Source organism: Pelecanus crispus, chromosome 2, assembly GCF_030463565.1.
Source record: "Pelecanus crispus isolate bPelCri1 chromosome 2, bPelCri1.pri, whole genome shotgun sequence".
Taxonomy (NCBI): domain Eukaryota; kingdom Metazoa; phylum Chordata; class Aves; order Pelecaniformes; family Pelecanidae; genus Pelecanus; species Pelecanus crispus.
The window spans coordinates 176,018,402-176,037,856 of record NC_134644.1 but is presented as its reverse complement, the minus strand read 5'-3'; the positions used below and the strand labels follow the sequence as shown (position 1 = coordinate 176,037,856).

Here is a 19,455-nt window from a genome sequence, read left to right as displayed (position 1 = left end):
CTGTTGTAGAGGAAGAAATATGAAAGGAAACAGATGCGCCTCTTTCAGTGGATGGAGAATACTCCAGGAGAATTGATGTAGCCAGTGAAAAGTGGAGAGAACATATCAAAAATTCCACAGGGATCACCCTTTTCCCTAGCAGTCCTTGCATGCAACCAAGTTGCAGAGTTAGTGGTCTGGTACCTTAGAAATGAAGATGCCTTCATCAGTGGGATCAAAAGGATTTCCAGCATGACCTTTTGCTCCACCCCGGATGCTGATGCCCAGCTTTTCTCCCGGAGCCTTTTCAATGCATATTTCCTGTAAACACAGAAAAGGTCTCCTTGTTTCTGGGTCAAGTTCAGACTGGAATTGTTGAGGAAACACTCCTAGTAGCTGGCTATATTCTGAATACCCGGAAAAGGACCTGAATTAGACCTTTCACTCATTTGGCACAGTTTATTCCTTTTGATGAGGCTCTGCCCTTTTCTGTATTTCTGCCTCCTGTTCAGGTCTGGTCTTCACAAAATCTCATCATTCTCTGATCACAGTATCACCATGGGCATGGCAAGAGACCCTCCACAGTCCTCAACTGAACATATACTTACGAAGATTGGATTCTGCCACAAGAGAAGGAAATTTCAACCAGAAGTTTGGTTGTATGCTAGTCCCAGACTTCCAGCTAGAGAAGAAATTGCCTTCAAAAGTGATCCTTCTATAAAGAAGAGTGTGATTCCCTCCAGTTGTTACTCAGAACCTACCTGCATACCAGGCGGTGGCGGATCTCGCCTTACTAACATAGTCAGCTCCTGGGTGTTGGAGAGCAGGGCATTCACTGCTTCCTGGTGGGTAGCATGGCGCAGGTCAATACTATTTACCTCCAGGATCCTGTCCCCCACACGGAGCCCACTGCGAGATGCCAGTCCACGGGGAATGACCTACAAAGAATCATTACTATTACAAGTAGAGAAGGGAATTCCATCTCTCCTTGGAGAGACACTGATTGTGTCCCTAGGATATCCTCCAACATCCTCTGATGCCTGTTTGACTTCTCTCTCTGCAACCAAAGTTCCCCAAGAGGTAATATATCTGTGAACACTGGCAAAGAATGAAGATTTGCTTTAATGTGTCATTCAATATGTTCTTATATTCTCATATTATCATTTTCATCTGACCCAATCCTGTGTCAGCTTTTCCATTATTTTGCCTGTGACTGTAACCAGAAGACAGCTTTCTCACAAGAACTGAAGGAACTCTGATGTTAAAATACAGGGCTGTTGTCAGAAGTGTATCATCTACCATTACAAATGGCCACTGTACCACAACTGACAGCGTCGGTACAACTCCAGTCCTCAGGAAGTGCTTTGGAGGGGATCTTGAGAGCCACAGAGTTACGATCCGAGAAACCTAACTTCTATTCCTGGTAAAACAACAGAGTCAGCAAAGAAAGAGTACAATCTGTGAGCATGTGGATAAGCAGTGTTTGTTGGGAAAGAGTTAGTTTGGCTTTGGTAAAAGCAAATCCTGCCTCACTGACCCACTGAAGCACTGTGACAGAAACAATGAACACATGAAGGAAGGAATCTGGTAGACATAACTTCTGGATTTCCAAATGGCCTTGACAAGGTCTGAACCTAAAGGCTATTACAGAGAAGCTGTGTCCACTGGATGGGAGGAAAGGCCATCTTAATGGACTGAAAGCTGGTTACAAGAGAGGAAACAAAGGGCAGGCCGGACAGCTGCTGCTCAGGACACAAAAGATTCACTGGTGGGGTTCCCAAAGGATTGGTGCAGGACTGGTGTTATTCAGCATGTCCATCTGTGACCTGAAAAAGGCAGTGAACAGCGAAATCTCCCGGTCTGCCAATGATACTGTGCTGTTTTGAGCAGCCAGATACCACCCTGGTGGCGGGGAACTTCAGAAACAGTCAAGAAAACTGGACAAAAAGACATGGCACGAGCTTCAGCACAGGCAGCGAGTCTATGGAAAACACACCTTAAGCCATGCACACACAACACTGAACTCAGGAACAGTGACTCAGGGAAGTTCCTAGAGACATTGTTGCATGTTCTCTGAAATCATGGGCTCCACATGCAGGAAGAGACAAAAAAGAAAAAAAAAAAAACAGCCAACAAAATTTTGGGCATCATCAGAACAGGTACTGAAAACAAGACAGACAGACTCACCCCCATCTCCAGGACCATTCAGTTCTCTGCTCCCGAAAAGGCAGAGCAGAAGGGGACCCAGAAACTGTGCCAAGGACCGTGCAAGGATGATGGTGATAGGGGTAAGGTCCCCAGCACCAGCTGAGTATCCCTGGCACTCTGGAGGAAGGGTACAGCTACCAGGGTCTTGGGCTACAGGGAGTGCCTGGGACCTGTCCCTGAGGCTGGTGGTGGCCTCACCAGTGGAAGGTGTGCTCTGTCGAGCTGGCAGGTGAAGAAGCTACAGGATGGGACGAGCATACTGCATAACATCAGTGAAAATGAACAGGAGAGCAACAGGCTCTTTGCAGAAAACCTGCAGAGAGAGGAGTCCAAATCCCATGTTGTATGGAAAAAGGGTAAGCTAGGGGCTATGCTTAAACAAATAGCAGAGGCTCCCAAGCTGGGGAAGGCCAGGGGTTTGAGATTGCTGGCAACAGAGGGAAGAGTCCTTCTTCTCTACTGACACGCATCTAAAAAATAGGTATAGTGCCTTGTAGCAGATGAAGAGAAACAAACTACACAAAAGGAGGCACTGAAGCCATCCCAGAATGAACCACGTGTCAGCACCAACAGAAGTGTCAGGTGAAACCTCCTGGAAACCACTTCTGCAAGGGGCAGAGGCACACCTCTGTCAAACAGACTTGCTGTTTCAGGAGGCTTGTAGCTGGCCAGAGGCTTGGATCCAGCATACTGTGAAAGCCAAGTCAGCAGCGTGCCCTTGCAACAGTGGAGGGTATAACCAGCAAGTTGAGGGAAGTCATCGTTCCCCACTAATCAGTGCTTGTGGTGCTGCATCTGGAGTACAAAACAGACACCGATAAACTGGGATGAGTGCAGCAGAGGGCCGAGAAGATTAACAGGGATATAGAGAATACATTGTACAAAGAGAGGCAGAGAGACCTGGGGTTTTGCATTCTTGAGAACAGAAAGCTAAAGGGGATGTTGCTGCTGCCTTCAACTACCTAACACAGTGGCACAGAGAGAACACAGGCCAGGCTCTTCTCAAAGGTACACAGTGGTATACGGAGAGGCAAGGGATCCAAGTTGGAACTAGGAAAATTCTGACTAGATATTAGGATGAAAATGTTCACCATAATAGTAGTTAAATGTTGGAAGAGGAGCCCAGAGAGGCTGAGATCTCCATCTTTGGCGATGCTCAGAACTTGGCTAGACAATGTCCTCAGCAAGCTGATCTAGGCTGGCCCTGGGCTTTCAGTGAGATCAAATCACCTCTGCAAGTCCCTTCCAACTTGAATAATCCTGTGATGCCACGTCTTGAGAAGGACATAGCGGGGTTAGAGAAGGTCCAGAGAAAGGCAACTAAAATAATGAGGGGATGGAGCAGCACTTTGCAAGGAGAAATGAAGGCCACAACTCTTGAGTTTGGAAAGAAAGCTGAGGAAGGAGAATGAATGAGGTTTACAACACTGAAGGTGGTCAATAAGCTGAATACTGGACTTCTGTTTACCAAACTGGCAGTACAAGAATGGAGGAGCACTCAGTGTAACCAGTGGGACACTGGTTTAGAGCAGATCGAAGAGTGCTTCATTCAGGTGACAGGTAATGATATTCTGGGACTTGCAGCCATGGGCGTTAGAGGAGACAGATTCAGCATGTCCAAGGGACAGGAGACATATGGATGCAGAAAGGGCTGGGCAGGGATGTCCTCTCTAACATCCCTAATCCAATGAGCGTGGATGTGCTGTACTGCGAAGGAAATGAGCTGCAGCAAGTGGGTGGCTTGTGTGCTGTCTCTAAATGGCATCCCCTAATGACACCACTGGAAAGAGAATGTCTGGTCAAAGGACACTGGCCTGAACACAAAAGAGCACTTCTGTTTTTCCTTGCAGTTACACATTCATCCCACTAACACTTTCTGAGTAATGACTGGTTTTCCAAAATGCCTGCATCTTTCCAGGATACATTAAAAGCTAACATAAGCTCAGCAATTTCAAAAGCTAAGTCTCCCCAAACAGTTCAGCATGAATTATACAGGTTTGCAGGCTTTTACGTGCCATTTACATTTCTACAACAGCAGCAGTATGTCTAGTATACCCCATCTCTTTTTTTTTTTTTTTTTTTAAATCTATACTGTACTTCTCCGACTCCTGCATCAAAATCCTTCATCTTAATCTCAATAATTAAACAGCTCAGGAATGTCCACTGCTAGGCTGCTCACACAGGACTCTACCTTTGAAATGAAGACACCTGGTTCATGAATCCCAAATGGATGGCTTGAATGGTCACTGCCTCCTACGATGCTGAGTCCCAGGGGACCACCTGCTTTTACAAGGTGAATTTCCTTGAGGGAAAAAGAAGCAGAGTCAAAGGGAATAAGGGATATCACATAAGGACCACAAACACTGGAAAACATGGAGTCGGGGATGTTTTGCATGAGCAGAAGGTAAGCACCCACAGGACAAGGGGGTTCCCTGTTACTTCTCAATGACCCAATAACACAGTGGGCCAGCCCTCATCAGGCTACCAATTTTTCAAATTAAAACCACCCAAGATTACACTATCCCATATTCCAGCAGACTCACTCACCTCAATGGGATATTGATCCTCCAGGCCTTTAGACAGATGGTTCCTTTGCAGCGAAGGCGTCTCCTCTGGTGGGCTCTCCCCATGGCTGGGAGGCGGTGGTGGGGAGTGCATGCGCACTCGTGGCACGCCTGGCGAGTCTCCCTCGCTGAGCTGCTCTGCACCCTCTCTCTCTACCAGCAGCACGATGGTGGGGGAGGATGCGGTAAGCAGCGCTACTGCCTGATCATGCCTGGCTTCTGTCATGTCTACCCCATTGATCTAGAACAACCCGCAAACTCAGTGTCAGACCATCACCCGAGTACACCCTGTCGCTTTAAGCACTTAGCCAAGCACCCTAAGGGACCCCATTCTGCTGGAACACTGCCCCTTCTCAAAAGCCTGTTTCCCCAAAGCACTTTGTAACTTACCCCACTCCTTCCTATCTGACAAAGGGACACAGGTACCTGCTCATTCCCACCTGACCACAATCCTCTTTCTAGACAGCTTACCAGCCCCTTTCCCACCTTCCCTGTACACCTCCAAGTCCTAACAGCATCAGTGACGCTCCAGGGGACCACGAGGATCAAGGATGATGCTCCACCTCCTGAAGCACTACAAACGTAGCCACTGCCCGGACTATGGTGTGGCTCACTCATTACCAGGAGAGTACCTGTCACTCCTTGGCTTTGCATTCCAGCTTTCCTACTGGGTCACAACAAAAGAAGCCCAAGAGGTTGCATTAAAGAAACGGATCCAAAGATCTCAATATGGGAAGAAGACAAAACAGCGATTCCCAGAAGTGACACCACGGCACGCTAATGTGCCATAGCATCAGCTGCCTTTGCACTAGGCCATTTGCCCTTATCAACCACTCTCAAAGCCCAGGCACAGGCACTGAAGAGCATGATCTGATGTGTGATGGGACCCGTCACTGGCCACTGGGCTGCAGTCCGCTCATGCTGGGCAAGGGCATGGCAGTCTGGGGAAGATGTCAGTTTTAAGCCATAAAAACTGTACCCCAGGTATAAAAAGACTCGGAAACACTAAGAAAGAGATTCTGCTCGTCCACACTGGCTGACTGGCCAACACAAAAGGAGAACTAGAATTCTTTCGGACAAGAAAATATTATCCAATATGCTATGCCAAATAATTTCAAGAATACAACTACAGTCAATCTTGTGATATCATTGAAAGATACAATGCTTCAGACAAAGAGGCACTTCCAGTACATACAGGGAAGCATCAATGTCATTCATACAAAGCACTGAAGAGAACTCATCTGAAAAACCCTGTACTATTCTCATCCCTCACACACACAAAATTATCTAACCTAAGTTAACAAGATGTGCAGAGAAATGCTGCTATGACAGGCAGGGGAACAGAGAGCCTTTCCTACAAAATTAACATTTAAAACAGCTTGCCTAGAAATGCAAAGGACCAGAAAGGATGTGACTGTTCTCCATGAATGTATGAGGGACAGAATACTGAGAGGAGAGCTAAGCTAGAAGAACACTGCCAAAAGGACAAAACTTGCCACAAGAAAGTTGAAGCTGAAAATTAAAAGGTTTCTAGTCCTTAGGTTCTGGAAAAGCTTTCCAAAATGAACGACGAGGACACAAAAATAACAGCTGTTAAGATGGTGTTTGACCAGCTTATGAAATAAAAATGTGACTTTGTAATAGCCACAGCAACTGGATTTTGTAGCCCAATTCCCCACCGTCTGATTCCTAGAAATATTACAGTTACTCCCCAGCTCCTTCCAGGAAAGCAGTTTCTGGACAAAGCTGACTGCACACAGTCTGACAAGGTTTTGTCCAGAACCTCCCTAAACACCACTCCCCCCCCCACCTGACCTGCCCCATCCCATCCACAGTCAAGTGTGCTACTCCCCTTACGACATGGAAGCAGACAGGCGAGACAGCCCTATGCTGCATTGGACACAAACAGGAAACTCTCAGCCCCACAGCATCTCCTCTACTCAGAGGACTGTCCCCAAGGGGACACCTTTGGCACCAACCACAGAGGATGAAGAGAAGGATGTGAAGGCATGCCAGCCTACACATGCGTGCAGGAAGAGGAAGGATGTAAAGGTACCCGGGTAACGGCTGCTACGCGTAAGAGACAAGGCAACACGCAGGAAAGAGAATAAATCACAGGTGCACAAACCCTAACAAAATGCAGGTAACAGATTCAAGACTCAAGACACTCATGGATGGATCATTAAAGGAATCGCTCAAATGGTAACACTAAAGAAGTACAACCAAAAGCTTGGTAATCAATATGCAGAGGAAATCAAGATTATCATGGGTTATCAGAACGGGTCTCACAGGAAAGAGCAAACTTGCTACAGGAAGTTTTAAGGGGGATTGTGGGAATGTGCAAAACTTATTATGGGATGTTTAACAGAAGGATCACAGGTGGAAAGACCAGTTACCAAGGAGGAGAGGGAAGGAACAAGCATGAGAAAATGGAGAGGGTGGAAAATAAAAGAGGCCGATCACAAGCAAGCAGGCTGCTGGTCAGTATGCTTGTCCGGCCAAGCCCTCTGCCTGATCACCACAGTCTGCTCCATCTTTTTATCAAACTCTGTTTGTATTCACTGTGCGAGTTTGCTGTCTATTCTGGGTATGTGTGCAAGATCTACTAGTAAAATTCAAGTTGGACTAGCCAGCAAGTAGGAATCCAAAATGTGGAAAGACCCAACAGCTGGCCCAGAAACTGGATAAAAGGCTCAGGTCTGACCAAAGAGCCCTGAAGAACTTGATGCTTGGGCCAGAGACTGAAGAGACCTCCAAACATGAATATTTATGTGAGTTGAGTGAGGGAGTATATGTGCCTGTTCCACTAGCAAACCTTAAACCTGATTATCCAGAGGGTAGGAACAGGGTTAAGTTGTCTGTGTTGTTCATGCCCTGTGAGGACTGTTTGTATTTATGTGTGCATCTGTAAAGGTACTGCCCCCCACTTTTTGTCTGTGTAAATCTATGGCCAGCCATGTCTGCTGTGTGTTTCATCTTTGGAAACCACATTTAGCCTTCCTGATGGCTGGGCCTAGGAACGGGCAAAAGCAGCAGCCTTGTGTCTAGTGGACTGGGAAGGGAGCAACCCCTTGGGTCAGATACACCAAGTTTTAACAAAGATAACATGCAGAAGAGACTTGGCCCTTAGGTTCTTATCACCAAATCAAGGCCCAACATACTCCACAGACAGACCTGCCATAGCAGGATGCACTGCTGACTTCATGCATTCCCCTCTTGTTATTTTTCTGCCACTGACAAGAAGATGAGAATGGTCAGACTTGGTCAGACCAAAAGCATACAGTGGTACTTCCCCAGACTAGCAAACAGGGACACAGGAACTCCCCGAGTCAGAGGTGTATCACATGTAACAGCCCTTGATGGCACTTTACTCATTAACTTCTCCATTACCTGGCAATCATAACGCCTTCCCAGCTTTTGGATAGCCAGTGTTCAGTGGCCTTTATTGCTACGTCTCTGCTTAGCAAGAGAACAAGGCCAACCAAGTGCACTTCAACTATCTAAGTGCCCAGAGGAAGGGAAAGAGTGTCATCTGTCCTTTCCCAGCTCCACACATTTTTTCTGTGTGCCAGGGAATTATATTATTCTGGCAAATTTCTTAGTGATCAGACTGCTCTCATTAGGATCCCCATGCATCACCTGGTGCTACTACTATCCTAAATCTTCCCCAGAATCACTTTTCTCCAGTCCTATCCCAGAACTAGCTGCCCTTAGCCACTGCTCCCAATCCTGCACCCTCCCTGCTAGATTCCCATCCCAGGATTCAAACTCTCCAACATTCCCCCCTTGCAGCTCCCTGCCCCACTACCAAAATGACTCTCAAGATGCCTCTGATGACTCTCAAGACACGCCAGAATATGGGGAAAGCTGGAGAGTTAGTAGTCAATCATTGGTGAGTTTTGTGGGGTGTTAACTTTAAAGAGAGATCTAGGCTGGGCTCTTCAACCCATGTACTCAAAGCTCCCTCAAGAAAGTAAAAGGAGCTATCGCAGTCCTTCCCCTGCAGAGAAGTCCAGGACGATTTAGAGCACAGGGGAAGAGTAGGAAGCTGTGCTGTATTTCTTTTCCTAAGAAAACAAAAGTTCTTTGGCAAAGTGAGAACTGAGGCATGACTAGGAGACTATGGCTTTGGAAATGGGCTTCTGCCTGCTGGACCTACAAAACCACCTGTATCCTAACGAGGGCACTCCTGCTTTTGCCATGCAGATACAGGGGAACACATGCAACCGGTACTGCACATCCCAGGAATCATCACATCCTGAAAAGCTTTCCAATAACAATGGGCAACCACTGCTTCAAAAGAGTTGTGGTAAGCAGGGAATTTACGCGATGCTATGCGGGCACAGCTCTGAAGTGAACAGACACTCTCTGAACATCCAGTATCGCTGGGCCGGGGCAGCCCCACAGCTCTAACCTAGCACCAGATTTCACCAGAGATGGAGCAAAACTCACACAGCTGCTCACGCATCTCTTACAGCGAGCAGATATTCTCGAGGACAAACATCACCAAGGAGGTATGAGAGGCCTCAGGATGTAACGCTACCACTAAGTGGATATTATACTTAGCAGTGAGCGCCACAAGCAGGAAAGGCAGAATGGCAACTGCTGCCAGGAGGCATGGCTGCTGGAGAAGCGACAGCCAGCCACGTGCTGGAAGGCACAGCAGTTATGTGAACAGTCCAGACTAGGTAGGTGCTCTCCTGGAAGATAATACTTTGTTCCTGCTTTCATCATAACTGAGCACAAGATTTGAGCTGCAGCTGATGCTCAACGCCAAACCTTTTATGACTACACACACTTCAGCACAGGTAACATCCTTAAGAGCAGAGGACCACGCTCTCAAGCAGATGTATTCCCTACCTATGCAATAACACCACACTCATCGTTGCGGCGGGGTGCGTCAGAGGACTAATGACAGCAAGGCCTTCATCCACATTAAAATCTAACAAGGCCTTGAGTTCTGTAAGCCCTGAGCCCATACATTGCTGTCTGAAGACACTGCAAGCTATTACTAGGGAATTAGATCTGCTTTTCCTATGAAGCTGCCCACAGACATAAATAGAGCTGCTAATGGGGGGTGGAGACAGGTTTGACTTTCGACTCTATTCTGAGATCCTGTGTTTCCTTCTCGCCACAGGTAGAGCAAATCAACACCACACGATAGGTTGTGTGCCTGCAATTACGCCTCTCAGTCATGCCTCCGTACCAGTGGAGCATCAAAAGAAGAGCAAAACCAAAATAATTTAGCCTATCTCACAACAATCGGGGCTTGATTTTGGGAGGAGGGGGGAGCACTAGCAAGGAGGGGGAGACGCTGTACCAGTTCAAGTCTCCTGCCAAGCTACGAACGTCAGACCTGGGCCACAGCGTCACTAAAATTTTGTGCCAGAGCAAATACAGCACAGCCCCCAGCCTAGGGATAGAGCAGACAGAAGCCAGCACTGACAAGGCTGTATCAGTGTTTACTCACGCCAGCTCTGTGGTAACACGTGCTCTTACCACAACAGCTGGATCAGAAACCCACCACCAGCACCAGGATGCAGGAGCTTTCACTCGGAGGCGGCATGCGAGCTTGGGAAGAGGGTCAGGAGACTCAGCAGATTCTCCCCGCAGGAGGGGGAGCAAGTGACACATTAGGCAGAGAGACTCGAGGTTAGAGGCAGCAGTGAGATCCATACCACTGGCACAAACAGGAAGGGAAACTGGGGCCAGAGTTTCAAATGGAAGCAGGGGGAAGCACTGCAGTATGCCCTGCCCAGGTCCACAGCACCCTCAAGCAGCCTCCCTCCGCTTCAACCTACGCTGACCCCTGCCACCAGGCTCTCTGCAGGGAGCTGGTCAGCTGTGCCCCAAAGGGCTGCCCTCCACGCGCCGTGCTGCGGCAGAGCCCTCCGAGGCTGTCCTACAAGGCTCTGGAGGGACACCACGCTAGGGCAGCGCTGCCGTATCATCTCTCTCCAGCACAGCCCGGGCTGCCGCATGCTGTTCCTGTGGGGAAGCGCTCACACGCAGCACTTGGGAGAAGGGGAAGCATTAACTGCACCCACCACCAGCCACAGGCAGGGGTAGAACTACCAAGATTAAATGCTCTCCCAGAAGGCTCAGGAGCTGAAAAAGGGACCCCCAAAATCCAGCTTCAATGACAGAAAAACAGCCCCTGTATGAAGGCAGGGAGCTGAGTCCCCTTCCCCGCACACCCACACTCACCGAGATGACCCGATCTCCTACGTGCAGGATCCCGTCCCGATGGGCTGCACCACCCTCTGCAATCCGTGAGATAAAGATCCCCTGAAACACAGTCAGAAGGGTCAGAGCAGCCTATGATTCCCCTCACCACGGCTTGGCTTTCCAGAATCGTTCCTGGACACCAGGCAGGTCTCAGCCCTTTCCCCTTCACAGACCCCTCCCCTGCCCTGGCACTTCCCATTTGTTCCTCACTCCACACAAACCCTCTTCTGCTCCTAGAGCCACCTGCAAAGCCTTCATGTGGCCGAGAGCCCAGAATATATGTCAAGAGGACAGCAGCAAGATTAAATGTCACTGGCAGGGATTGTGAGCCCCAGCCCCACCTCCTTCTGAACTTCTCTCCTTCCCCGACTTAAGAGCAGATTCTGGCTCTCAGAGCCCGCCTGGCCCACCAGCCCAGGGCCGTGCTGCACTGCTGCGTGCCCGTGGGTGAGGAAGACCCCGTGCTGCTCCCACAAGTAGCGGCGAGACTCAGGGATCAAGCACCTTCCTTCCCAGGGAATCATTACTGACCGTGTCACCGGCCCGGTAGGGTGTGGAACCTTTGCCACCAGCAATGCTGAAGCCCAGGCCCTTCTCATTGCGCATAAGGCAGGTGGAATATCTCTCTGTGGGAGGTGCCCCCTCGGGTCGCTCTGGGAAGCGTAGACCACCTCGCCTCTCACGAGGGCTGTAGTCATCCTCAGGGCGCAGCGGCGTGACAGTGATGGCGTTCTCCGGCTCCACCATCCGCTCCCGCAGAACTGTCATGGAGACGGAGCTTCCCGATCCACGCAGAGCTTCCACTGCCACATGATGCTCGGCACAGTGCAGGGACACGCCATTCACCTGGGGGCAGAGCCAGGCACAACCCTTACCTCTGTGGGGAGCTCCTCCAGCAGCTGCACAGACGGCTCCAGCCTTGGCAGCTGCTGCCCAGCAGAAGCACAGCTCATCCCCTGCAGAGCTGGATCGACACCTTGTTCCCACAGGGTACCGAGGCCTCACCGGCTGCCCGCAAGGGACCTTCCCTACGCTCGCACAGCACGGGAGGCTCCCACAACACATGCTGCCTGGCCCAGGCCAGGGCAGCCCTGCCAAGCACGGCGAGGGCCCTTTCAGAGGAATTCTCCCCCCCCAGGGAGCTCCAACTTCCCTATCACGTGTATCATCCCTGCAGGCAACAAACTCCCAGACAGACGACCACTCCCCCAGAACTACCTCCCCTAACACATCTCAGTACAACTCAGGTCAACACAACTTCTTGTTCACCTTCAAGAAGGACATCGACCTTCTCATACCTCAAAACACCCATTTCCTTCCTCTCCATGCAAAACTAGTAAAGCACTTGCAGGGAGGACACCAGGATCTCCAGCTCTCAGGGAAACAACCTGATTCCCCCCACTCTTGCTTTCCTGATTTCAGAAAAAAAGGCCTGCCGCATCAGAAGACTGAGGAAACGCAAAGTGGGGGCCCATGAAGCTGAAGAATCTTTTCATAGCAGCTACCTCATTTCATATTAACACACACTTACAGGAAAGATTGTCTGGCACTCAGCCTGAAAACTAGATGTTCAAATCTATTTCCTCCACTTCACAGTATTTAGGGTTTCTTTCCACCATGGCCTTCATTACTGAGCAACGCTCTGTAGCTCTGCTCTAGGGGGTAAAGTATTCCTCAATTCATAGCCAACGAGAACGGAACCCAAGTCTGACGTGCCTCGGCCATGTCTTACTTGTGGACATAACACAGCCTTTTAGAAGGAACGTGACAACTTTCCGAGTTGTGTTGTGAGGGTACATCCACTTTTGCAGGAGGCACAGATGAATGGGCATCATGGGAAGTAAATCAGAAATAAAAAAACCCCATAGTCTTTTCCCAAAGTTGTAACTGAAGAGGGATCTACTTGATATGAAATAGGAGGGTACCATGAATTTAACTGTTAGGAAAGGGAACAATCGTTCATCTCTTGAAATCTTCAAGAGCTGACTCCCTTTTAGAAGTAATTCTGCAGCAAAATGCAGTATGATGCATGCAGCACAAGGACGCTCAGTGACACTTAAGGCCCTAAAACATACGAGAGACCAGGCTAGATCAAGTATATATTCCTTTTTGGACTTAAACTTCGTGGAATTATCAAAACAATCTTATGATAACTGCAGAAGTGAACAAGGTAACTCCTGAAACTCCAGAACCAGGTTTTTCTCATGAAGCAATATAAAAACTTCTAATTACAGAACCATATAGCACTTTGACTTCTACCATGGTCAATGCCAAGTAAGTGGTGAGAAAGACTGGAACATCTACTCAGGCAAATGCCCAGGCCTCCACTGCTGATACGTAGGCTGCAGAGAGTGCAAGTGCATGAGATACCTAGAGACATCACACCAGACTGCACAAACACAGGCCAGTGGCCCAAACACAGACCACTTATTCCTCTGATCTTTGTCCAGCACTGTAGTGACATCTATTCCCTCCATAATGCAATTAATCCTTCCTCAAGTGCATCTCAATCCCGTATGACTAATCACATTTTTAAATCATTTGAAGACAGGCAAGTGCAGCATATGGCTGGCTCCCTGGTTAAGCAGTTATCTTACAAGGTCCGCTTTTGGCCCACACAGGAAAGCAGATCTGTAGAAGCTGGCTGGTCAGCCTGCTGGGGACATGGGCACACACTGCTGAGTATGTCTTCCCACCTAGGTTACACAACACTTCAGAGTTGGGGGAAAGCGAACGGAGGAGCAATTTCTGTCCTTATAAAGCAGCAAAAGATTAAGAGTAATGTTAATTAAACAACTAACTCTTTGAGCCAGGAGAATTTTGTTTTGCTCTTGAACAGCTCTTGATGCTTAATTTGGCCTACAAACTAGGACAATACAAATAAATACCAAACCATACTTCTCCCTCCACTCTCAAGTCATTAGAAGCATTCACTTCACAGCAGCTAGGTTCTTACCTCCAGAAGCTTGTCCCCAACACGAATGCCTGCACGAGCTGCAGGACCCTCTTCCGACACGCGGGAAATAAAGATGCCCTGGAAACAAAACTACTTGTTAGAAGAGGTGGAGCCTCTCAAGCCTCAAGCCTCTGAAGTGTAGAGAGACCACTCCACCCCATTCAACTTAAGGGAAAGGGGAAATCCCCTGCCAATCCCGTACCCTGGATGTGGGGACAGGACAGCCACATCACCCCATTCAGGAGTTGGAAGAAAGGGGAAAGAAATCCCATTGCAGGGCTACCCCCCAGGTGACAAAGGGGAAAAGACAATGACACTTTAATCCTTTTCCAGTGGGACAAGAACATGATGCAGCTGGTGCCACCATACGTGTGGAAGACTCTTTGCCTTGTGAGTCCTGTAGATCAGGACACAGATGGGAAAGAAGCAGCTGTCCTCGTTGCTGCTCTCTGCAGCCAGTAGCAGGAGGTACAACAAGTTGTGCTACCGAGGCAAGAGCCTGCTCAGCCCTGCCGGCTTCCTGCTCCGGGGTGGGTCCAGGGCTGCTCCCACCTTGCTCTGAAAGCCCAGCCCAGCCACAAAGCTGATACATATGGACATCCAACCTCCAGCTACAGAGAACTAGTCCCTGAGAGTGGGTGCTTCAGTAATTATACAGTCCAGAGTCTTACCTCATCATCACCCTTATAGGGGGTGGAGCCCTTGCCCCCTGCGATGCTGATGCCCAGCCCCCCCGTCTGCCGCACGATAGTCAGTGTCAACTGGAAGCAGAATGGACACAAGTTACAGGTCAGTGCAGACCGGGAGAATGCCCAAAACATCTTGAAGAGCAAGGGATGACTACTTAAAGAATAAGCACAAGAGCATAAACTTTATCTGCATGCATCTGTGGTATCCATGCCTCAAAGGCACCAAAGTCACAATACATTTAAACAAACAAATCCTTTTTCACAGGTGAGTCCTGAACCGTCTCTCAAGACCGAGAGTCAGTTTGCCTGTAATGAACACATCAGAACGAGATGTCCACCACAAAGTAAACTGAGCAGCAGTGGGATGGGACTGGATAAAGAAAGAGGGATAGTGTTCACATCACAGCCCGGCTAGTGTTCACATCACAGCCCAGCTCTACCACATGGCTCCCTTTGGGGTCTAATGCCATACAACTACTGGGAGATTAAGGGTCACCTCAACATAGCATGCAGTAACAAGAATGGCACCTCTTCCAGAATACCCTGAACAGATACTTGGCTTTGCTCAGTTGATGGAAATCAATGTGTGATTCCAGAAAAGCCATCTGCTTTGTCCAGCTGGCTCCTTCCTCTTCTCCCCTCTGCACAGGCAGGCTCAGGACTGCAGCTGTGCAATCTAGAAGTCTCTTCTCCTTCCTATCTCCCAGCTCTATATGCCAAATTATGCCCACTTCCAATAGCAAAACTTTGGGTCAAACTCGAACTGAAATTGCTTATATTCAGGACACCAGCATAAACTGTTCATGTTGCCCCAGTCATGAGAAGGAAGACAGGGAGCATGTGGTAGGATACAGGGAAAGGAATGGGATAGATAGGACTCTCTCAGGGATCTGTCAGGGCCAAGGACCAAGGAGCTGGTAAGTGACAGAAATGTGCACAGACTCCTGGAGAGAACCAAATTTGCTGTCCTCCAGATGTCACTTCTCTGGAAACAAAGTCCAGAACAGAGAGCGGCTGCTGCAGAGGTGTCTAGCTTCAACATCAGGTCCGCTTGGCCTAGGTCGGCCACAGTGTGGGCAGCAAAAGGAGCAGGAGACTTGCTTTCCTTAACCCCTCCCCTCAAATCCTTCTTCACTTTCTACCATGACAGAAGCAACAGTCTGTGGGGCTTCACATTCTGCTAAGTTTAAAACAAAACCAAAACCACACCACTAAAATGGTTACAGAACAGAACTAAAATGAGGTTCCCTGCAACTTCCTTTGGTGCCCAGTCAAGAGTGTAGCAGAAAGCTGCTGGGATCTTCACAAGGAAATCCCTGGTTCTAGACAGACCATAAGTACATTGTCTCCCGTGCAAGACCTAGAGACTGAGTAAAATCCAAGTATTGAAAACAAGGATTATTCAGGTGAGGCAGAGAAATGTGGTAGTCATGAGATAGCACACTTTAAAAACAGTTATAGATTAGACTAACGCTTCTTGCGTGAAGAAGTCCACTAGGATCTGACTACAAATACCACCTTTTTTCTTCCAGGCTCACTGGATTTTAGTAATGCTCTAAAGACTTACGTCTATATTCAACACAAAATTTACTAAAGACGGTGGAAAACTAGGTCTCCAGACAAGGACTAGAGAGTATTTTAATAACAGGATCCAGGTATTTCCAAGTAAGATAGCTGCTGGTTTTGCTCAGTGCCTGAATCAACAGGACAGGATTGCTATTTTTGACAATGAACGAGGAATATAGAACATCACTGGTTATGGAAAGTCACTTTCAGTTGCACAGTAAGTTGATTGCATAAACTAACTGAAAGATAAACAAACCCCATGGATTTCACAAATTCATAGAAACCAGACTGTATGGGGAAATGTGCCAGAAAAGTCAAATGGACTGAGGGTTAAGAACCTTATGTCTGTCAACATACACTGAGAAAGCAAAACACTAAGGAGGAACCAGACCTAATCAAACTGAAAGACACTGCTAGAACAACAGCAAATGGGCTTGAATTGGACAAACATATTTAGGCTGGAAAGAAGATTTCAAACTCCCAAAGCAAATTAGTTCTCCCATAAAACCAGTGTGGTAAGAAACTGAACTGGTGAATGTTTGTTTGAAGTCTATGAAAAGAATAATTGACATGAATATGAACTTGAGAAAGGAGGAACTGGATCCAGTAGGCTACAATGGCCTTTCACTTTTATATTCAAGATTTCACCTTACAGCCCAGCCACTGCTTTTTGCCCTAAACCAGTAAGTTACTTCTTCCCAAAAGCACATCTGTCCTAAGGCTCCTTCAGAGCTGCCCTGACTTCCATGATGGCTAGACTGATGCTCTGGAAACACAGCAAACAGCTGCCCTAACAGCAGGGACAGCACAGCTTCCACCCCTGCAATCACTCTTGCCAGTGACTTTTCCGGGTATTTTTCTCTTCTTGCGTTTTTTCCCCTAGAACCAGGGATCCACCTGCCGCCCAGCAATAGCTCATCTCGGAGGTAACAACTGATCCGTGATCCTCCCCACCTAGGAACACGCTGCTCGACTGGTTCTGGCTCCTTCCTTTGCAGAAAGGGCAAGCCTTCTTTACGTGGGCAACATATCCAGAGTTTCTTCCTAGTTCCTCCCAGACAGACAAGCATCCACGCCCTCCATAGAAAAGAGCTACTGCGGAAGGAGAAAAGTGGGAAAACTGAAAAAAGTTGCCACTTCAGCCTAGAGTTCTCATCTCCCTGAACTCCCACTGGAGACTAGGGGGAAACCCATTTATCATCGACGGCACCAAAGCACAAGCTGAGGGAGCAGTTATACCTCCCTCCCCTCTCCTCTATCCCCCTCAGTCCACCTGTGTTTCTGCCTGTACGTCTCCAGGGAACACACTCAAACAAGGACTGATTCCATCTCAACCTGTTTTTCATACATTTTTAATATAGCTATCTTTTAACAGATTCACTTGATCCCGTGAGATTTTCCAACTTGCAGTAAGTAAATGCATACCATTCTGGAGAAACTAGAAACATTGCACACATGGACAGGCTTACTTTTCAGCAGCAGCCAGGGATATCTGAGTATTACCCAACAGACTTGAAACAGTATTCAATGCGGTGCCTTCCAACTGCTAGCTGAGGATTTCTGCAACTTGGTCTTGGCAGGGGCACAGCAGACACAGAGGCAGCAAACTAGACATTCACAGGATTCAACTGCCAAAGCATGGAGCTGTTGTACTTCAGAACCTGCTGAAAGACCAAGCTGTTCCTCCAGAAATACCCAAGGGAGTGGGGGTTTAAGGGCTTTACTTCCAGAAGGCAGCAAGTTTCTGCATGCACAGGCATCTTTTTATAACGTGCTATACATCTGGAAGCATGTAAGTGTCTAATCCCTGCATTTACATCACTTGAAACTTCAAATGAGACTGGATTGTCAACAATGACACAGAAAATGCAAACAGGCAATAAATACTTCTGATTCGTATTTGGACGGAAGCATGATGTACACGCGTCACATGAAGGTGATGGATCACACTTCACTCCAACAGCAGCTGAGGAATCCATTTAATATCATCAATAAGGAACAACCATTTTAAAAGTCAAAAGGACTGGATAACTTGTACCCAAGGGTCCTAACAACTGACTGAGATCTCTAATATGCTTATAGAGCATTTCTAAAATTCTGGAATCTTGATACCTGAAATAGCATTTACATTGTGCTGTTAGACTAAGAGATTACACAGGAGGATGCCTGTAACTATCAGCTCATCATCCTAGCACCAATTCCAGAAAAGCAACTGAAGAACATGCATGCCTCTTACCAGGCACGCAGAAATAGCACTCATGCCAAACAGCTGAATTTTATGAAAATTACATCTCTCAAGAAACAAACACGCCTCTATTTCATTCTTTGACAAGACTCAAACTTGGCTGATAAAGTAATAGTAAAGATTTAATAAGCAGACTTTTGTAAAGCATGAAACTTGTTATCACAAGACATTCTTACTGATGTCGTATGATGCTGGTTTTAGGTGTATATTATACAAGCTAAGAACTAGCAGAGGCCAAGCACTAGTCATTCGTGAAGAACAAGTAGGGTTCTGCCGAGGACTGCATCGGGCCTGATCTTATTCCAAATCACTGACAGTAAAAATGTTAATAGTCCCATATGAGGGGAGGCTAGGAGCCTCCTAGGCTCCTAGGGGAGGGGAAGGGATAGACATCTTTTTATCTTTTCATGCCATTAATAACTTCATAGGAAATGATTACTCCCTGTTTGTAACAACAAAGGAATTAGGGATACCCAATGAAATTTCAGCAGCAGGCTTAAAAAATGCTTTTTAATGTAAAGCACAAGTAAATTACAAAATTTCTTACCACTAAATACTGTGGAACTAAAATGGATAAAAGGGATTGGAGAGATCAGACAATTCCATAGACGGCAGCTCCACTGTGTCTAGTACAACAGTACGAACAGTCCAGAAATCCTAAACTACAGATTGCAAGGACCTGGGAAAGTACCAGTGAAAGGATCACCGTGTCTCGCTAAGGTCTGTGCTTCCTAATCCCTGAAGAAAGCCCTTCACACCCACCATTAGAGACGTCTTTACACAGACATCAAATTTGACTCTGTGCGTCCTTTTTCCAGGAACACCTCAACAAAAGAGAGGGTACTTCCATAGCACATAAATGTAAGAGATACATAGGAGTTCAGGAGCCAGAGGCACTGACTCACCAGGAAAGATTAGAAGAGCTAAATCTGTCTGGCTTCAGCAAGCAATAACTCCTGAGGACAAGGGGATAGGCTGAAAATATCAGTGACCAAATGGAAGGTGGGAGATTACTGCATG

At 47.6% G+C, this 19,455-nt stretch overlaps 1 protein-coding gene across 3 annotated transcripts in view; it reads right to left on the bottom strand.

The window, feature by feature from the left end:
- The window catches only part of SCRIB (scribble planar cell polarity protein), a 113,970-nt gene that overhangs the window by 51,850 nt on the left and 42,665 nt on the right, over positions 1 to 19,455 (bottom strand). For all 3 annotated transcript variants that reach the window (XM_075704909.1, XM_075704908.1, XM_075704910.1), the window contains exons 17-24: positions 14,607 to 14,696; positions 13,936 to 14,013; positions 11,511 to 11,825; positions 10,959 to 11,039; positions 4,735 to 4,992; positions 4,379 to 4,489; positions 741 to 917; positions 184 to 300 (exon numbers count right to left, since the gene is read on the bottom strand). In XM_075704909.1, the coding sequence (XP_075561024.1) occupies positions 184 to 300; positions 741 to 917; positions 4,379 to 4,489; positions 4,735 to 4,992; positions 10,959 to 11,039; positions 11,511 to 11,825; positions 13,936 to 14,013; positions 14,607 to 14,696 (1,227 nt within the window). The remainder of the gene's footprint in view (positions 1 to 183; positions 301 to 740; positions 918 to 4,378; positions 4,490 to 4,734; positions 4,993 to 10,958; positions 11,040 to 11,510; positions 11,826 to 13,935; positions 14,014 to 14,606; positions 14,697 to 19,455) is intronic.